The sequence below is a fragment of the Anoplophora glabripennis genome, unplaced genomic scaffold, assembly GCF_000390285.2.
Source record: "Anoplophora glabripennis isolate ALB-LARVAE unplaced genomic scaffold, Agla_2.0 scaffold813, whole genome shotgun sequence".
Classification (NCBI taxonomy): domain Eukaryota; kingdom Metazoa; phylum Arthropoda; class Insecta; order Coleoptera; family Cerambycidae; genus Anoplophora; species Anoplophora glabripennis.
In genome coordinates this window covers 151266-173874 of record NW_019416927.1, presented here as the reverse complement: position 1 = coordinate 173874, position 22609 = coordinate 151266, and the positions used below count along the sequence as shown (strand labels likewise).

The following is a 22609-nucleotide window of genomic DNA, read 5'->3' as shown; positions in this document are numbered from 1 at the left end:
AAAAAATTTATACGAAGAACTGATATTATTTTGACTTCATCTATTTGTACTCGACTTTTTTGTATCAAGTACCGTGACACCCTGTATATTGATAACTTCTTGAATCTTCTTTTTAATAGTCGACTATACCGGGTCTCCCATTTTAAAAAATACACGTGAATATCTCATAAGTTAAGGGCTTAATGAAAAAATTTTTCAAATAAAAGTTTTAGAGTTTTGAGGGGGACATCTAATGGTGACCTTGACCATGACTTTTAAGGTCATTTCAAGGTCAAGTTGATCTTTTCAAATGGAAACATATTTTTGACGCCAGAAATGAAAAGAGCAGAAAATTTTACATCCGACTATGACCTTGACCACAACCTTCAAGGGCATTTGAAGGTCATTTGAAGGTCATTTTAGTTTTTTGTTGCAAAATTCATTTCCGTCTTGCCGAATAGTGTACCCGGGGGTTTACGAGGGCGCTGATCGCTAATGTGAAGTCAGAATTTGAAAATATTCAAATCCAATATGGCCGACCATTTTTGGTAAACATTTTTAATATTCATATGGAAATGGAAAATGCTTCAACCTACGTTAAAACTCAAGGTCGAGCCGAGTATTCGACATATTGGATGCGCCGTATCGGATTTAACTAAATTCTGAGCTAGTCTAGTTCAAAAATATTTGAATAAAAAATGCATGCCGCAAAGGGTTAATGGTTATTCTGGAAAATAATGGCGATCCCCACATATCAAAAAGAAAAATATGAACAAGATTAAAGTTTTGCCTGCAAAATACTAGAATGGACTTCAAATGACTTTTGAAACTTAAGGTCATGATCAAGGTTATATCCGGAAACAAAATTCTCCGCACTTTCTATTTTGGTCTGAAAGATACCGGATTCTATTTGTTGTTTGAACAATAAAACTTTTAATAATAATTTTCTCAATTTATAAAAATATGCAGTTAGTTTTAGTGTTAGTTTATATTATAAGATGTGCTTATATTTCACCTAAGCATGAGAATTGCTAAGACACAAATACATATAATTTATTAAGAAATATTTCCGTTGTTCATACACATTAAAGCAACGGCATTAAATAAAAATTACTAAATAAAGTTCATGTTAAATATATTTTAATGATGAGCAAAAGGCAGTTTATTCTTGAACAATTGTTATATTTACCGATTTGATCTGATCACCCTGTACATGCAAGATGAAAGTTCTCTATATCAACCGCAGCTTTCAAAATATTAGATACTGAATTTACACATACCTACATATTTGAAACTTTTAACCGTAGGGAAGCGTCCTATCAAAAATGTTTATAGGGCAAAACTTGATTATTTTCATTGGTAGAATACACCATGAAAGTTATCTAAACTTATCATTATGGGACACTCCGATTACAGGGTGTCCCATAATTAGTGTGTATAATAGATTCTACGATCAAAAATAAGATTATATTTTCCTATAAACAATGTTGGAAAAATGCTTCCTAAGGGAGCTACGCCCCCCTAAGAGGGGCCTCAGGAGATCATAATAATAATAATAATTTATTTTCCTGTTGACAAAATCCATTTGTATAGGAATGGTCACAATTTTTACTGGCATGCCTCCAGTAGTATATGCTCGAAAGATCCGCCATATTCTTAACGACTTTTCCTAGGGTGGGGGTATTTAAATATTGCCATACGGAATTCATTCATAAATCATTTAAGATTTCATACCGATTGATTAGTATACTGTGGAATAAGATGCTGTATTCAAGAGAATGATAATCAATTCGATCATCAATTAACATTTTTCTTTGTTTCTTCTAAAAGTAAAATTCCCTTTAATAAATATTTTTCATGTGTTATTCCTAATTAATTTAAGTTAGTTACATACATACAAACATATTTATACAAAATTAATAACTTTTTATAATTATTCTGCTTATAAAATAATATTTTTTATTAGAAAACTTTCTTAAATATTGGTTGGAGCATTCATTTCCAACCAATCGCGGCGTGCTAGAGTGAAACAGCATGTACTGCCACAATTTTCGCAATGGCATGCCTCCAGTAGTATATGCTCGAAGGATCCGCCATATTCTTAGCGAGTTTTCCTAGGGTGGGGGTATTTAAAATTGCCATACGGAATTCATTCATAAATCATTTAAGATTCCATACTGATTGATTAGTACAGGGTAGGAAAGTACCGATGGTCTATCTGAGGTTACCTGAGAGCGATAAAGTAAGCCATAGAAATCTATGCGATAGAGAAGGATGGCTATAATGAAGGCGTCTCATAGTCACCGCCCGTTTCGCCCTTCCACAAATAAGATCCACTTCTTATTTGTGAAAGGGCGAAATGGGCGGTGACTATTAGACGCCTTCACTATACCCATTCTTGTCTATCACATGGATTTCTATGGCTTACTTTATCGCTCTCACGTAACTTCAGAAAGACCATCGGTACTTTCCTACCCTGTATACTGTGAAATAAGATGCTGTATTCAAGAGAATGATTACCAATTCGATCATCAATTAAAATTTTTCTTTGTTTCTTCTAAAAGTAAAATTTCCTTTAATAAATATTTTTCATGTTGTTCCTAATTAATTTAAGTTAGTTACATACAACAAACATATTTATACAAAATTAATAACTTTTTATAATTATTCTGCTTATAAAATAATATTTTTTATTAGAAAACTTTCTTGAATATTGTCATGATTGACGCTTTACCAATTCAATAAAGACCTCGATAAAGACACGTGGATACATCTTACAAAAAAAATCGATAAAAAACGAAACGGCACACTTATCTCCAATACCGTTAGAGATAGGTATAGGGAACCTATACACAGTTTGAAAGAGTTTTAAATTTCCTAACTTTCAAAGTAAAAATATACTGGGTGTCCCATTTAAAATAACCAAGTTTATGCTGTTTAAATTTGAAAGTATTCAGCAGTTTTTTGAACACCCTCTACAATACTAAGTGACAACAAATATAATAATTTATAACTTCAAGGATCTAAAATACACTCTCCAAAGCTGCTTCCTTAAAATTATTTTTTTATTGCTAATATTAAATTTCTACGCTAAGCCTGGATTTTCATTAAAATTGAAATATCTCACAAACAATAAGTCCTAGGTATGCAGAAACTTTAATAAAGTTCACGGTAACAAAGCATAGAGACTTGTAGTTGATTTCAGACAATTAAATAAAAAATTAGTAGCAGATAAATTTCTCCTACCACGAATAGACGACATTTTAAATCAATTAGGAAGAGCCAAATGGTTCTCGGTTATCGACTTGAATTCAGGATTTCATCAAATTGCGTTAGATGACACGAGATGTAACGTCATTTAGCGAAGATTCAGGTTCATTCAGATTTACCAGGTTATCATTTGGACTTTCAGTTAGCCCAGTTTTCAAAGAATGATGTCTCTAGCTTTTGCCGGCATTACTCCTGAAAAAGCATTTTTATATATGGACGATTTAATAGTTATAGGATGCTCAGAAAAACATCAGTTAAAAAATTTGTGTAACATTTGTAATACATGCAGACGCTATAATTTAAAACTTAATCCCGAGAAATGTCAATTTTTTTAGAAAAAAAGTTACTTATTTACGTCATAAAATTACAGATAAAGGTATTCTACCTGACGATTCTAAATATAGCGTAATAAATAAATATCCAATGCCTCAATCTGCTGACGACGTGAAAAGATTCGTAGCGCTTTGCAATTACTATAGGAGATTTATTCCACACTTTGCGGAAATTACAAGACCATTAAATAAGCTGACTAGGAAAAATATTCAATTCAATTGGACGCAAGAATGCCAAAATTCATTCGAAATTTTAAAAAAGTCTAATAAGTCCAAGAATTCAGCAATATCCAGATTTTACAAAACAATTTATACTTACATACAACAGATGCGACAAATGAATCTTGTGGTGCCGCATTCTCAAAATTTTAATGAACATGATTTGCCTATTGCATATGCCTCACGTGCATTTTCAAAAAGCGAAATGAACAAACCAATAATTTTAAGAGCTTTTAGCACTGCATTGGGCAAATTCCCTCTTCTGTTGTTATCTATCCGCGATAATTTTTAAGATGCAAGCGCACCAAGCGGCGAAAGCAGTAAGCTCCGAGACAAGGTAATTTTGAGATTGCCGTTCGTGTTTACACATTCATTTGAACAACATTTGTCTTATTTTCCAGTATTATTAGTAATTTTGTTATCAAACTGCGGTTATTTGACTTTTGTGTTATCTTATAGGTTTCAAATATTTCGTAAATAAATTTTAAGGCAAGTATTTATGTCTACTTTATTTGTCTCTAGCATTACAATTTAATGTACATTTTATTAGGTTATAACTATGAACTTATCCGTTGTGGAATACATTTCCTATTTACATATATGCCAACGAAAACTCTCATTGTATATCAGAAGGAGAGGCAGCTTTTAACGCTGATCATGTGATCATATGGGAAAATTGGGCAAAGTTAATTTAAATTTATATTGTGTCTGCAAACTAGTGCCCTTACTTACTAACAACCCTCATGAAATTCAGGGAGTATTTATCGGCAATATTTTGAAAATTTCTTGAATGGTTTGATGAAAACTTAATTCTGGATTTTTCTTGGACCATGAGGAGCAACCTTGAACTGAACAATAATAGTTTAACAATTTCTTCTTTCTATCCATAATTGCTGAAGTTTTCCTCACACTATTTTCTTAAAATAACATGTTCAATGTTAATGTTCATGTTAATAAAATGTTCAAAAAACGAACACTAAACACAGTTTTAAATAAAATACAAAACGAAATGTCACACGCAGAAGAAATGTTTACCTTGTTTCGCTAGTATCATTTGTCACCGCCAGAGGGCGAGCTCTTAGCTGCATTCGCGAATACGGTCAAAAATTTTTATGTAGAGTAGATCACAGACCATTAATTTATTTGTTTTCTATGAAAAATCCTTCCTCAAAGTTAACTAGGATTCGATTAGACTTAGAAGAGAACGATTTCGATATTGAATACATTAAAGGAAAAGACAATGTAGGAGCCGATGCACTTTCTCGAATAAATATAAACACAATTAAAGAAACACATGGGAATACAGCGCAGGTACTTCCCATAACCCGAGCTATGTCTAAAACAGTACAAATAAAAACAACGCCAGAAATAAGGCAGTTAGTCAAATCTAAAGTTTATGAAAATTTAGATATAACCTACACTCTAAAACTGCCCTTATTAAAGTTTCAAATAACGCCTACATCTCTTAGGATGATGATATGGCATAAAAGAAAACTGAGCGCTCAAAGAACTATCCCATTTACAAATGGCAATATCGCTTTAGAGCAAATATTGTCTCAGCTAAATAATATGGCTGGTGAATGCGGAACAAATGAATTACGTTTAAACCTAGGTGATACAATTTTCACAAAGTATACGGTCGATGAATTAAAACGAAAGGGCAAAATATTTAAAAAAGTAATTATTACTCTTTATGCAGAACGTAGGTTAATAACATGTAAAAAAGAAAAAGCAAAATTAATTGAGAAATTTCATGGTGATCCTTTATTAGGTTATTGTGGCTAAAAAAGACTTAAAGGTATTTACAGATGGAAAAACATGCCGCGTGATGTTGCTAATTGCATAAAGAAATGTCATCAATGCCAAATAAATAAAGCTAAAGTTAAAATCACTGATCACTATGGTATTAACACCTACACCTCAAACATCATTTGATATCGTTAGTATAGACACAATTGGTCCCTTCCAAAAATCCAATCAGGGTAACGTGTATGCAGTAACCTTACAATGTGAGTTAACAAAATATGTAGTCATTATTCCTATTCCAAATAAAGAAGCTAAAACTGTCGCTAAAGCTATATTCCAAAATTTTATATTGATATATACGGGTCCATGAAACAAGTCAGGACAGACTGAATATAAAAATCAAATTTTCCAAAATCTTTTTCAGCTAATGAAAACTGCACACAAAATGTCCACTGCATATCATAGTCAAACTTTCGGAGCGTGTGAGATTAATCACCGTGTATTTAACGACATGAAAATGTACATAAATGATATGCAGTCCGATTGGGATAATTGGGCAAAATATTATGCATTTTGTTATAACACTACACCTATAGTACGATCGTATCGATGCAAAGTAATAAATCATTGCCTGTCAAGGGAATCAGTGCAACACATTTTATAGGGGGTTTTGGAAATTGAATAATTTCTTTATGCATTATGGATTAACAGTTATATATTTATGAAGGACAAAATGAAAAACAAAGGCATTTCCTTCGCACATTGGGCGGCAGGGCAACAATAAATTTATTACTCCCTTCATTCTCCCTCATATGACTTGTGTCTTGTGTTTCTTGCGGCGGCGCGCGTGCCGGCCTGGCGTGGTCAGTTTCGTTTCGGTTGTATTGGTGCTGCGTGTTTCTCGCTCGCGATATTTGTGAGGTTATAACTGTTATAAGTGCAATTATATTTCTTTCGGGCTATATGTGTGTTTCGCGCTATTATTTGAGAATATGTGAGTGAAATCATATTTCTTGTGCTCCGTAACAAAAGTGTTTTTAGTGTTTTATTTGTGTGCTGTGTGTGTGTTTCGGGCTGTTGTTTGTGAATCGTGAATGCTATTATATTTTCTGTGCTAGTGAAGTGAAGTTTTTTGTATTATTATTGCTCTGTTTTTGTTATATGGAGAAATGGAGGCGGTGCCTGGATGTTCGCGAGCCGGATGTACTGCTGTGGGTACAAAAAAATGTATATTGTTACAGAGAAAAAACGATAATATTAAATGTCTATAACCCTTTAGAAAAGGATCATCCCATGAAACTGAAGACTGGTTTGGTGGAAATGTGTTCTGGATATACTGGAGTAAGCGAATTATCTGTTTTCAAAATTTTAAGAGAGAAGAAGATTGAAGGAGACGTTAAGAAACCTAAAAAAGGGGGTGCAAAGAAATTAATATTAAATGAAGATGAGAAAAATGCAGTTTGGCGTACAGTACATAAATCATAGAATTTATATTTTGTTTATAATTTGTTAACATTTCTTGTTTGATAGAATCATATCATAGGATTTATATTTTGTTTTCATTCTGTAAATATTTATAGTATATCTGTTATCCAAGGTTTTTGCTTTGAAACTTCGTTCTCCTTATAAAAAAAAGAATCGTAATGGGGTGCGATGAAGAGATCAGTTCACGTCTGGAACCCTGTTCCTACAAAAATCCCTTTATTCTCATAAACTATTTGTTTTAAATGTAATTTATTATAAATCCAATTCGTTATTTAAATTCCATATATGTACTACATTTCACCTCTGTACGCGCCACTGTTTATTGTTCCCTGCTCTACGATCAAGCTCGCCAGGTTAGTATTTGACGTATAACCGACCACTTCGTACACTCGATGCACCTGGCCGACTACAGCTAGTACCAGAACACAGTGCGTATGCGGCGGTATTTCAGATTTTACATTCAATTTCATTTTAAATTTGAAACGGTTCATCTTACGCCTCCTAAAAATGATGACACGATTTTCCTTTGATAAAAGACCGACAATTTTTTGCTCTACTTTGCATCGAATACGATCGTACTATAGTTCATACCACAAGTATACACCATAAGAACTAATTTTTGCGAAAAAAGCAAATCTCGACAATTCTCTATCAGGTTTTGACATCAAACCATGTTATAATATAAATGCATATGATCAAGAAGTTAGATGTAGGTTACAACTCGCTCATAAAAGGGTAAGAGATGATCTTGAGAAAGCGAAAGTGGAGCGAAAGTCTCGATATGACAATAAAACATCAGAAATTGATCTAAAAATAGGAGACTATGTTATTATTATTAATGAAGCGCGGTCAAATGCGATTCTTGGTATAAGGGTCCATTTCCAATTATAAATGCAGACGGTCCTTATTACGTCCTAAACAATAAAGGTGAACAATTAGTGGTACATAAAAATCGTCCACAAAAATATACTCCACCAAAGAAGGGTGAGGGGGTTGGTCCGTTTAGGGTGGAAACGATTCAGTATTGCTAGTAGTACTAAAAAAAAAACTTTCAGACTTTTTCAGCCAAAAACCGGCCTATTGAGAAGGTTTTAATAGTATTACTCTGAAAATTGGTAGTATTGGGTTTTTTGGTGTGAGAATTACGAATTTGAAGCTTATTTTGACATTGCTCCTAGAGGACGCTAGTTTCGCCGTATTATTAAGGTAAATCAAAACATATTTTTTTATCTGTTGAGGTATGCTTAAGAAAAGTTAAAAATCTAAAAGAACATTCAATTTTATATGTATTTGTGTAGGTCGCCTAACTTTATAGGTCACTAAGTTATTTGCATTTAAAAGTTTAAATGTATGCATTTTGTGGTGATTTTTTATTCTCAATTATTGATAATAGTAATAATAACAAACCTTAAATCAAATGCTGGAAGTGTCCACCACCTATCTCAATACATTTTACTATACACTCTCTTAAATGTTTCTGAATATGAAACAAAATGTCCCTACTATTTTTAAATGCATTCACGTCTACTTGTATTTCACCATATCCTTGAAGTTTGACCATATTGAAAAGTCCAGTGGGTTTAAGTCTGGACTTCTCGGTGGCCAACAAAATTCACTCCCACGGCCAATCCGACGATGAAGAAAATGTTCATTTAAATACTGACGTACTGGCAAGGCAAAATGTCTCTTAAAGCGAGTGGTACATTATCTTGAAGTACGTTTAAATTATGTTGAAGCAAGTTTAAATAATGAGGTCCAGTTAGATTATGTGATAATTCAAAAGGTCCTATGAAAAAAACAGAAATTAAACCATACCAAATATTCACCTTAAACTCATGCTGAAAATGTTTTTCTTTTACATGCATGCGGATTTTCGGAATCCCATAAATGATTGTTCTTCCAATTGAAAACTCCCCGTGAGGAAATCTGGGTTTTTCCAGTTGCATATTTTGTACAAACTGAAAAAATTGTAGGCGAGCTGGTAAATCTTGAGGCAATAACTGCTGAACCAGAGTATAATGATATGGATGGAGCATTTCTTTTTTCAAAATTCTACAAATAGACAATTGGCTTACCCCCATTGCCGCACTTAACCGACGAGTACTCATACCGGAATTTTCCGAAACACAAATTAAAATTTCCTCTTCTTCATCGACTGTGATAGATTTTGGAGTACTATGGTTACTTTTTGGTCGAAAAAATCCAGAGTCGCTGAAGCAGTTGTAAAGATTTCTGAATAGTTTATAATTAGGTTACAATCTATTTGGGTACATGTGTTCATTTCTTTGGGCCGCCACATGTCCATTAAAATTAGCCTGGACAAAAACACAAATCATATCACACATCTCACTGTTTGAAAAATTATTATGTCGTGGCATTTTTTGATCACTAGCTAATAAGTATGCACAAATAATAAATCACACTCACGCAAAATACGCTAATATTTATTGACATGAAAATATGACACAAGCCTACTTAGAAAAGAAATAGCAATATCAACGCCTGAAAGAAAATCACCACAAAATACATTGAAACTTTTAAATGCACATAACTCAGAAACCGATAAAGTTAGGCGACCTAAACAAGAGTATAATTTTTATGTAGTATTGAACGTTCTTTTAGATTTTTTTTTAAGCATAGCTCATCAGATAAAAAAATATGTTTTGAGTTACCTAAATAATAGGGTGAAATAAGCGCCCTCTAGGAGCAACGTCAAAATAAGCTTTAAATTCATAATTCTCATACCAAAAAACCCAACACTACCAAATTTCAGAGTCATGCTATCAAAACTTTCTCAATCATTGAGAAATTTCAGAATAAAATATAAACTTTGAACACCCCGTATTCCGTAAACCAGCGACATTCGTATAAGGCATGATAATCTCAAATATAATATTTTAGTGTCTAGTATTTCCAGCTTAGTGTTGACCCATTCTTTCTGATTCACCCCGTATACAGTGTGTCCCGTTTTTCAGGTTAACACCTCTGGAAATGTGAGAAGGCTGTGGACTTTCTGCAAGCCAATTTTTTTACAAATAGTACCCTGGAAGGAGGTTATATTCTACTAATCGTTTTATTGATGTGACAAAAGCCTGGCCAACTACGATTTTTAAAAGGGTCGTTTTTCCAGAAAGTAGTATTAGGCATTTTTTTATTAAAAAGATCATATTAACAGGCTATTCTGCATCATCCTTATGAATTGTCGATAGAATGTTGAAGGGTTTGCTTTTGTTTATGTTATAGAAATATTTCGAGTACCAAATTATTATCTTTTCAAGGTTAAATTTTAACCTGTGTGTGAAAGTCCGTCATTACCTAACTTTTGTAAATTCTTCCTTATATGGTCATGTTTGGTAAAAAGTTAACTGACAGGGTAGAGAAATGCACTGGGAAACGCCCCTGTGAACGTAACAAAATTGAATGCCCGGAAAGCAACTGTATCATTCAATCGATGAAACAATCATAGCCGTGTGGCTTTTATTATTAGTATTGTTATTGTTTTGATAGAAAAGTAGTGAGCAGGTTGCTAGGGCTGACAGTGGTGGACCATTAGTTCCTATTTTATAACTTATATCACAGCTCCCATACTTTAGTGTTCGAACTTGTAATAAATAGTGTTATGTCACCCGTTTATTATTTCAATGGAGACAATGGTGCAAACTAATCTCCATGTCCACCCAATGTCTCCGACATATACAGGCTGTTACAAATTCGCTTCTCACTACAGGGATCTCGGAAACGGTAAGAGGTACAAAGTAGCTTAAATGGGGGCAAAGTTACGTAATCAGGAGACCAACATTATCCTTCTAAAAAATCAAGGCTAATATGATTAGTTTTCGAAATATTTGAAAAAAATCGAAATTTAGCCTTGTTTGAGGTGATATTGAAAAAAGAAGAACACTTTCTCACGGCCATTTTTTGCCCTCTATCGAATGGCATAATCAATTTTTATATGTAACGTTTCATCTCTCCAGGTCCATCATCAACTTCATTTTTTTAAATATGACCCTAGAAATTTTATTACATTTTTTGCAAGCCTTCATTACCTTCAATACTGTACTGCCTCAGCCCGAACCAGATCAGACGTTTTGTCTCGAAAAATTCATCTTCAGTGTATTTGTTCCAAATTTATCTAAATTTTTTATTTAGATATTTTTGTTTATTGAATTATCGTACACTGTAAGTGTCGTTAGACCCTGTGAAATCCATCTAGTTATTTAAACTATTGCCACACACGTTATAATAAAATATTTATTATTATTAACTATTACCATCGCTTGGTCATACATAACGCAATAAGTTGTTGCCTCAAAATTAAAACATTATTACGATTTTAATTTTCTTATGATAAATTAATTCTTAAAAATGCATATGAACAATCAAAACGATCACTAAATATTATTCTTTAAAAAAATTCAGTAAATGTTCAAAAACATTTTCGTTTTGGCTGAAAATGAAGATCAGCGTAATATTATCGGAATTTATTATATCTGTAACATCAACTGTGAAAGAGCATATCAGATATATTTGTATGAATATCCTGAAAAAATTAGATCGAAATTTGTTTGAATTTTGAGCACTCGAGAAGCCTAGAAATAACTATGGACACGGGAATAATAATGTTTTATTTTAATGCATTGTGATACTAGTTTAAATTACTAGATAGATTTCACAGGATCTAACGACACTTGTAGTGTAGATAATTCAATAAATAAAGAAATCTAAATAAAAAATTTAGATAAATTTGGAACGAATACACTGAAGATGATTTTTTCAAGACAAAACGTCTGAATCTGGTTCGGGCTGAAGCAGCACAGTATTGGGGGTCATGAAGGCTTGCAAAAAATGTAATAAAATTTCCAGGGTCGTATTTAAAAAAATGAAGTTGATGAAGGTCCTGGAGAGACGAAACGTTACATATAAAAATTGATTATGCCATTCGATAGAGGGCAAAAAGTGGCCATGAGAAAATGTTCTTCTTTTTTCAATATCACCTCAAACAAGGCTGAAATGAAACAAAAACGGATTTCCAAAATTTCGGTTTTCCTCAAATACTTCGAAAACTAATCACGTTAGCCATGATTTTTTAGAGGCATAATGTTGGTCCCTGATTACTCAACTTTGCCCCATTTAAGCTAGTTTGTTTCTCTTACCGTTTCCGAGATCCCTGTACTGAGAAGCGATTGGGACATCATATTAGAGCAGGCCTAGGCGCCATCACAATCAAATACACCTCTGGGTCTATGATTAACTAATGTTCATCAAATGACAATAGGTACACAATACAAGGAATTATTACATTATAAATGTGTGTAAGCAAGAGGACTTTTTGAGAGCCTTCTTTAAAGTCGTTTCATTAATGTTACTATCGTCCATTTTATCTTTACAAAGTTACAAAAGAAAATGTGGATTTTCAGATGTACCTATATTTTTTTTACCAAAAATAAACAGCTTTTATATTATATTAAATATTATACCTACATACTAACATACCTGAGAGGCAGAAAAAGCTTCTAATAGAAGCCCTTGAATAAATTCTTGTAACTGACTAAAGTGAACGAAGTTTTTACATATTGTTAAAAACTCTACAAACCATCTGTCAGGAACAATCTACAAAACCAAAGATGAAGTTATACTGAAAAAATGTTAAATTATTATATTACCCCTGTGACTTCACACGCATTATTGACACTAATTGTTACATTTTGCCCCTTAAGCTTTGCACAACTCTGTAAACAGGTGATAGCTCTCCTCATATCACCTCCACTAGCTTCTACTAAACAATTTAAAGTAGAATCATCACACTCAATTTCTTCTTCTTTACAGATGAATGCCAACCTATAAATTAATATTTTGAAGGCTTTGAAATAACTTAGTTCTTTTTTTTTTGTTTTTCTTACCTTTCATAGATCATAGATTCGTTCAATGATTTAAATCTAAATTTGGTACATCTAGATGTTAATGGTTCAATAATCCTTGACACATAATTACATATTAAACAAAACCGAGTAGATTTTGTCTCTTTCTCCATTGTCCTTCGAAGTGCAGCTTGAGCAGGATGTGTCATAGAATCTGCTTCATCTAATATAACAATTTTATATGGTGGACATTTATTTCCACTAAAAATTATGATATTGTTAAACAGGTAAACCGACAACAGGAACAATTTATTACTCTGGTCTTGTTCCACTTGCTGTCAACTGAGCAAAATTTTTTACTTTGTCTCTAATAATTTGAATTCCTCTTTCATCAGAGGCATTCAGTTCAAGAATTCTTTCTTTGTATATATTTCCAAACAATTGCCTGGCTGCCGCCAAAATTGTACTGGTTTTACCTGTTCCAGGTGGTCCATAAAATAGTAAATTTGGTAAGTCTGCACCACTAATACATTGTTCCAAAACAGAGATGACCTCGTTTTGTTCGACAATATCTGAGACAGTTCTAGGTCGACTAAAAATGACATTAAGATAAAATATATATTTTATACAGTATATGGTGTTAGTAAATAAGTGCGACAAATTTCAGGGGGTGATTCTATATGAGAAAATAATGGCAGTTCGCTTACAAACGTATGTCCGCAAATGATTCGTTTTCCGTGATACGGAGTGTCAAAGTTTTCCTTAAAAACTGACGATTTAATTTATTGCTCTGAAACCGGTCGAGATATGCAAATGAAATTTGGTGGGTTTTAAGAGGTAGTTATTGCGCATTTTTGACACGCAATTAAGAATTTTATGTTCATCATTGGCGCGCGTACGGGTAATAATCTCAAATTTTTTAAAGAAAAAAATGATACGCCACTGAGATATTACAAATTAAAAATCATTTTTGAATTCTTTGTTCAATTTGTGACAAAAAATAAAACATAACGCGTATTTTTTTATTTCTTTAATACATTACCTAGTAGGCTACTGTCAACATTTGTCTGTTAAATACATTTGTCTGTTTTTAAGAGATGTCAAATTAGCGTTTCGTCATTATTAATTTATTAAGCTTTTAGTTTGCCATAACATTAGTGTTAATAAGTAATTAATTTTTCTTTTATCGAAAAGAATGGAAAATTTTACAAATGCGGAATTGTCAGACATGCATTTTGTCTATGGTCGAAGTAATGGAAATGGTCGGCAAGCTCGACGATTGTATGCTGAGTTGTATCCAAGACGTAGGGTACCTCATCACATAATATTTGCTCGTCTTCATCGTTTGCGCGAAAATGGTTCATTTAAGAAACAAACGGTTGACTGTGGACGCCCTCGAGAAGTACAAACTGTGCAACTAGAAGAAGCAGTTCTCGAGTTAATTGCGGAGTCACCTGAAACAAGTACTTGAAACATTGCCAACATATTGAATGTAAGCAACTTCACTGTATTTAAAATTCTTAAAGAACAGCAACTGTATCCGTTTCATACTGAACGTGTGCAAGCTCTACTACCTAGAGACTTTTTTCCGCGCCTATTTTTTTGCCAATAGATTAATCATCAAATTGCTCAAATTCCTAATTTTTTAAATGCCGTTTTGTTTACTGACGAGGCTACTTTTGGACGATAGTGTATACGAAATTTCCATAACAGTCACTTATGGGCTGAGGAAAACCCCCATGGAATCTTTGAAGCTCATTTTCAGCATCAGTTTTCCGTAAATGTATGGCTCGATTGATGATCATTTAATCGGTCCATATTTCCTCCCACAACGACTAACAGGCGAGTTTTATCTTAATTTCCTACAGGAAGAGTTACCTGTTCTTCTTGAAGAAATTCCTCTTCAGCTGAGACAACACCTATGGTGCATGCATGATAGTGCACCAGCCCATTTTAGCATTAATGTACGTAATCACTTAGACACAGTATATCCAAATCGTTGGATATGTAGGGGAGGTACGGAACATTGGTCTGCTCGATTGCCGGATTTAAATAATATTGATTTTTGCATTTGGGGTTTCCTTAAGTCATTAGTTTATTCCACTCCCGTTGAAAATGTTGATGACCTGAGGAATCGAATTATAGTCGGCTGTGAGACAATAAGAAATATACCAGGAATATTTGCGCGAATACGACAATCAATGAGGCGAAGAGTTGAATCTTGTGTCACGTCTGAGGGAGGTCATTTTGAACATTTGTTGTAGCTTTGCGCCTTTTCAAAATTTTATTAGTGTTATTTTCTGTTATTGTTCTGGTTTAATGTTATTGTATTAGATAGTTCTTGATAATGTATTAAAGAAATAAAAAATACGCGTTAAGATGTTTTATTTTTTTGCATCAAAACGGCGCCCCATACGAAGAAAAGGCAAGAGAGATTTTTTGTCACAAATTGAACGAGGAATTCAAAAATGATTTTTAATTTGTAATATCTCAGTGGCGTACCATTTTTTTCTTTAAAAAAATTGAGATTATTACCCGTACGCGCGCCAATGATGAACATAAAATTCTTAATTGCGTGTCAAAAAATGCGCAATAACTACCTGTTAAAACCCACCAAATTTCATTGGCACATCTCGACCGGTTAGAGAGCAATAAATTAAATCGTCAGTTTTTAAGAAAAACTTTGACACCCCGTATCTCGGAAAACGAATCATTTGCGGACATACGTTTATAAGCAAACTGCCATTATTTTCTCATGTAGAATCACCCCCTGAAATTTGTCGCACTTATTTACTAACATCCTGTATATATTATATATTTGTTTTATCTGTATCATAGATATCAAAGAAACGTATATGTTTTGTGAATTGTAACTTTATTTATCTCAGGATATAATTGCTATGAATGTAGTCCCATGAAACAACATTTAAGGACTTATATTCCCAATACCCTGCATTTTTCTCTAGGACAATGCATTTTAGCAACATGCACCAAGTATACCATTTTTACGAAAAATAAAATGACAATTCAAAAAATAACTGTATTTTCTCAAAACCTCTATCAACCATAATCTGTAGCAAAAACAAGGAAACTATATAAATATTTTTTGGAAACTTTATGTTTTACATAAAAAATAAACTTATGTTTATTTTCATAGTACATGGACAAATAGATTCAATGAAATATATAATTTTCTCTCTAAAATTACTGGGAAAATAAGTACTGGAAAAATAATTAACACATACATATTTCAAAATTTAAGAAATATTTGCAGCTCTCTATCAAAAAGTTTTGAAATAAGCCTACTTTGGGAAAAGTCACTAATTTTATACACCGTAATATTGTAAGAGTTTAATTGAAAGCCTTTTTTCTCGAAAACCATCCACATTAGGAAGTTCTAACAAGAGTACATTATTTTTAGAAAATAAAATTGTACATTAGAAATTGGAAACCAAATGGTAAAAAACCTAACCTTAAAAAACTTAGAACTTAAAATGTAATAGGAATGTAGCACAACTAGCGCCCTATATGAAATTTGATAAAAATATTTCGCACCGTTTGGAAATTTTTTTAAAAATTCTATTTAAAAAGTTTTATTTTCTCGTTCTGTATCTCGAAAACAAGAGAAGATAGACGTATAGTTCATACGACAAAAATTTCTTATTTTTTATCGTACTATCACCCCCTGTACTTACGGGAGGTCTTTCTGAAACACCCTGTGTATATACACTATACAGGCTGTCTTATAAAAAACGCCCCAAGCTGTAACTCTGTTAATAATTGTTCTACTTAAAAAAACAAAAGACTGTTGTTAATAATACTGATTTTAATTTTTTTTGCCATCATTAGAACGTTAGGCGATTTTCAATAGTTTTTTCTTAAATGTCAAGTTATTATTTCATTCAATGTCAATTATGTATTTAACAAGAACGATTTTTATAAGATTTTTTATTGTTACATTTTTGTTGTTGATCTGGTATCTATTTGTTTTGCTTTGTTGTTGTTACTTTAGGCATAGCATTTCTCTAATAAATTTTGTAAAAAAATATTTCTTCCATAAAATATTTAACAAATATCAAGTTGTAATATATCGTTGACTGCAGAAAAAAAACTCTTATCAAACAGGCCAAAAAAAATAATAACTTGACATTTAAGAAAAAACAATTGAAAATCGCCTAAGTTTCAGATGACCAAAAAAAATTAAAATCAGTGCACGACTGTAGTATTTGTCAAGCCATTAACAATACTCTTCTGTTTTTTTAAATAGAACAATTATTAACAGAGTTACAGCTCGGGGCGTTTTTTATAAGACAACCTGTATATACAGGATGTCCGGGAAAATCTCTCGGGTGCAGATAGAACTTGAAAAAAATTTTGTATTTTTTCAGATTAAACATCTTAAAATTAAACTTTCCTGTTGTTCGAATGACTTTCATATCACACTTTGTTGTCGACAAAAAAAAAATAGAAATCATGGCCTTTTTTATTAAAAATAAAACATGAATTAAAGTCTTTATCATACAGGGTGTTAAAAATGTAGACATTAAGTTGTAAAGCTTAGCCCGCCCCTGGTAAACTAAAAAAGCTAAATATGTTTCAAGGACACTATTTTAAGAGGTCCTTACTATTGTCCATCACATAAAATTTTTATTAAATTACATTAAGTACTTTAAAAGTTATTCAAGAAAAACCAATTTCCAGCGGCATCCTTCAGGAACACATCATATCTCCGTAGAGAAGGCCTGTATGAAAAAATTTTGTAGAAACTTGTCATCTTATTTTTTCATGTTCTATCTGCACCCGAGAGATTTCCCACATTTTCCCGGACAGGCTGTCTACTATAAGAGGTCCACTCCTATTATTTCGCTGAATACACGATGCACGTCAAAATTTTTTATATGTTTTTTGTTGTATTTTTTGAGGCCTTGATGCTTGTGAAAACAAATTTGAGATTCATAACCAACTATAACATATGGGTAACCATATAAAAATTGGAAAAGTACCGAAAGTTTAGGGTCGTCTAAATTTTTTATTTTAAGAGATAGAGAAAACTTATTTTAATAAAATTTCACGGCAAAGTTGATATCTTTCACCTGGTTCACAAATTTTTGAAGTATCGCATGCAATTTGTTGCGTCTTCTACTCGGTCAAAAAAAATTGTCATCAAAGCAGGCTGTGAATACAAAAAATTGCTTGTTTTTTCCTCTTTCTTGCAATGTTCTACATGTCGCCTTTATCTTTTATATTTATTACATTTTTCATAATTTTGGTATCAAAAATGTAGATTAATGTAGAAATTGTTTTAAACATGCCAACTACAAAAAAATTTAATGAATATAATATACTTCTTTTAAGCAAATAATCTATATTATCTGGTACCTACCCATCCGTTTACCATCATAGAGTAAGGTCCTATGATTTTGGTATCAAGAATTCTAACCCAAACGTTTACTGAAAACCTCTGTTGAAATTGTAGTACCTCCGTGTCAATGTAAATTACCATTAGTCCATTAGAAGTAAATGTTTCTATTAAAAATTCCATTGTTACAAAAATTTGACACATTTGACCACAGAATTCTTCTGCATAACATATATATATATTGTATATATTATATATTTGTTTTATCTGTANTATATATATATATATATATCTTGTCACCACCTACAGAACTCGATTTATCTTCCTCCCTCAAGAGATGCACTTTTTTCACCTTATAACATTTGAAACTATTTTTTCGTAATATCCTTCTTGCACTACCCTTCCCTACATTGTAGTTTATTTCACTCTCCCACTATTTTGCTAATTTTTCCTATTTACATAATTAGAAATTAACATTACCTATTTTATTAACAACAGCTGATCCATATCCAGCTGTTCCTTAAGAGATCCATATCAGCGAAGGTTTTCTATATTCCGCAAGTGCTTGAATATAATTGGAATTGCATTGATAGTATAATACAAACATATTATACTTCTCAATATGTAAAAATGTATGTTAACAATTTTCAAACCAACAGTTATGTATAAACTATGTATAACAATAAACAATTTGTTAAATTATGACATTACTGGGATAGCGTGCTACATTTAGAGTAAGCTGCTTTGTCTGTGCAAGAACAAAGTTGAAGGCTCAGTTTTATTTAAAGTAAAAAACAATATTATAATAGTGTGAAAAGAAAATTTGTATTTTGCTTAAAAGAAGTACATTATATTTATAGTTGACATGTCTATAACAATTTCTACATTAACACAAAAATGTTTACATTTTTTATAACAAAATTGTAAAAAATATAATAAATATAAAAGATAAAGACAACATGTAGTAGATCGCATGAAAGAGGAAAAAACAAGCAATTTTTTGTTCGATGACAATTTTTTTTTGCTCGCGTAGAGGGTTCAGCAAATTATATACAATACTTTAAAAATCTGTTTACACTAGGTGAAAGGTATCAATTTTGCCATGAAATTTTATTAAAATAAGTTTTCTCTATCTCTTAAAATAAAAAAGTTTAGACGACCCTAAACTTACGGTACTTTTCCGTTTTTTTTATGATTACTCACAAAGTTGACCATGGATATCTTGTTTCTACGAGCATAAAGGTCCCAAAAAATGCAACAAACATATAAAGATTTTTGACGTGTGTCGCATATTAAGCGAGATCCATAGGAGTGACCCTCTTATAGTAGACAGCCTGTATATATATATATATATATAAGAAGTAGGTATGTTAGATAAGGTCATACTAAAACTGAACTGAAAATTCGAAAATATAAAAATATATGAGGTCTGTTCAGAAAATACGGTTATTTTCTGAACAGACAGAATAATTTTTTTAAACTAATTATTTAATATTAATTTGATACATTATTAGTCCATATCTCTTCCAAAGTACTCCCCTCCCCTTTTCATACTTTTCCCAACAACGTTTCCCAGCTTTCTTGGGGCGTGGAGATCCTTCGTCAATCCATTGTGATGATTGAACTTTTGTTTCAATGTCGTAAACCCAGCTTTTGTCTCCCTTTATGATCCTTTGAATGAATGTTTCATCGTCATTAGATTGTTCAATGAATTGCCGACAAACCTCCACACAATTTTTGCTGCAACTCGATGCATGTTCATTTTTCACTCAAAATTTCATGGCATGACCCATTTACGAAGCTAACCTCTTCTGTAATTTGTGTGACAGTCAATCGGCGATTTGCTCGCACCATATCTTTGACTTTCTGAACGTAGGAGTATCCAGTTGAAGTTGAAGGCCTTCCTGGTCGAGGATCATCTTTAATTGACTGACGACCACTTTTAAATAGTGAAAACTATGCAAAGCATTGTGTACGACCCAGAGCATCATCTCCGTAAGTTGAAACGTTTCTGTGGAAGTTTTTCCCAAATTTTACGCGGCATCGTTGTTCTAGAACAAGGGTCGGCAACTGGCGGACCGCGGAAGGTAAAATACTGGACCGCCAAAAATTTTTTGAAAGAATAAATTACTCAAATAAATTATTTAAATTTTTTTTTTTAAGTTTAAGTGCCAATCTTATCATTTTTTCTAGTATTTTACAATTGTGTGTGTTTTGAGTTCTTAATGGTTAGTAAGCAGATTAAATTTGAGTCCAAATTAAAATAAAAAATAAGAAATATGATTTTTTTNCAGTAGATAGGCTACCTTCATTCTGAGCCAAAATCCCATGTATTTTCTTATGGAGGTTCATTTTGCAAATTTTTGACCAATTTTACCCCCTCCACTCCTCCTTTTGGCCCCGCCCCCTCGTTTAGATCGACCAATCAGATTGCAGTATTCCGAACCAATCAGATTAAGGCGCGAAATTCAAAATCAGGCCGCCTCCTGTCCAAGCTCCGGCCGCCTCCTCGCCCGGGAAACTTAGTCAGTGGATGACGTCATTGTTGGCGAAGAGTTAATAATTTAAAAAAAAACCTATGCCGGCTGTGAGAATCGAGCCCCGGTCCTTCGGATTGCGAGGCAAGCACACAACCCACTAGACCACAACGCTCATCTGTTGGAGTTGCGATATATTTGGTAGGTATGCAGGAGACGCGGAAGCGTTCGATGGGCGGGGATGGGGAAGCGGGCGGTCGGTGGAGGCCTGCGATGCTGGAAGTCGGCTGCGGTCAGCGGGGTGCCGGCGTACGAGGGGGGAGCGGGGTGCCGGCGTACGAGGGGGAAGCAGGCGGCCGGTGCCGATCAGCGATGCAAGCAGCGGGCTGCGGGGGGCGGCGACGGCGACGGCCTCTTGATATCAATCTTTTTGTTATAAGGTAGAAAATTTAAGAAACGAGCGCTATGTGAGAGTGACGTAATCGTCTGGGAATTTTTTGTTGCACAGCTCATATCAGATAAGAAGATAAAATAAACAATGCTATAAGGGGCGTTCTAAAAACGGCTGAAGTTTTAGCATTTGAAAACGTAACAATTAATATGAATTTTATTTTAAAAGTAAAAACAATCTGATGGCTTAATATTTTGAATTATTTTTTAAATAGTAGTTATTTTTTATTGTACCTGTATGACTCACGTTTTTTTGGGAAAAAACAATGATGATGTCATTGCCATTTCCGGTCCAGGTGTTTGTTTAATGTAAACAAATACATGATTTATTACCCTTTTCTTGGAATTTTGTCTGGCTTTTAAACAAGTTTCTACCTACAGCTGGGTATCCCCAACTTGTAGAGAAAATATATTTTCATTTCAGCGCTATTAAACATATTTTATTTTAAATTTAAGCTGTAAGGATTGTATTAATATTAATTATTTTCACCGCAAGCACCATCTACAAAACCCGCTCAGCAGAAAACCTCTAACGAAACACCGTCAACGTCATCTACATTATGCTGACGGCAAAAAACTATGCACCTCTAATCATCAGGTTGTACAGAATAGACAAAATAAAATACTCTGGAGGTCCGACTTATCCCAATTTATAAAATGCTGAGGTTACAATCTTACACACACACACACTAAAGTTACTATGGAGAATTTTTAAGGCCTGACATATCCCAAAAAAACTGCTGATGTAGCAATCTCACAATACTCAAGTTACTATTGAAAATTTTATATAATTCCTTAAAAAATGCTTAGTGTATTTTTTTACATATAAAAAGGGTACAGCCGGTGCATGTACATCAGTTGGTATAGAAAAATGGAGTGGTAAGTAAATAAGATATAGACATGAAATTATCATAAATGTATTTATACTAATTTTTTTAGTATCAAAATTGAAGACGGATTTGTAATGTAAGTCATTTAAATTTATATAGAAATACCTTTCTAAAATAAAATGAAAATTATGTTTCAGCTTAAATGATCCAGCAATGTATGATGCGTAAGTTAATTTTCATATAAAATTGATATTGATCACATTTACATTTTATTTTAAACTACATAAATCAATTCTTCTTAGTAATAAGTAATCCAATTTTTTTTTTAAACTATTAAATATTTTTTATATTTTTTAGCATAAGCGATAGCAACGCCTCTCCGAGGGAAACGCCAATGTCACCAACAATTTCGTAAGTAATCCAATTTTTTTATTTTAAACTATTAAATATTTTTTATATTTTTTAGCATAAGCGATAGCAACGCCTCTCCGAGGGCAACGCCAATGTCACCAACAATTTCGTAAGTAATCCAATTTTTTTATTTTAAACTATTAAATATTTTTTATATTTTTTAGCATAAGCGATAGCAACGCCTCTCCGAGGG

General features: G+C 32.8%; 1 protein-coding gene across 1 annotated transcript in view; it reads right to left on the bottom strand.

Moving 5' to 3' along the window:
* Positions 1-20167, bottom strand: part of LOC108911006 (replication factor C subunit 4) — a 33141-nt gene extending 12974 nt beyond the window's left edge. The window contains exons 1-5 of the mRNA XM_023455695.1: positions 20100-20167; positions 13206-13481; positions 12932-13150; positions 12695-12869; positions 12525-12641 (exon numbers count right to left, since the gene is read on the bottom strand). Coding sequence (XP_023311463.1) covers positions 12525-12641; positions 12695-12869; positions 12932-13150; positions 13206-13481; positions 20100-20167 — 855 coding nt within the window. The remainder of the gene's footprint in view (positions 1-12524; positions 12642-12694; positions 12870-12931; positions 13151-13205; positions 13482-20099) is intronic.
* Between the last annotated feature and the right edge of the window lie 2442 nt (positions 20168-22609).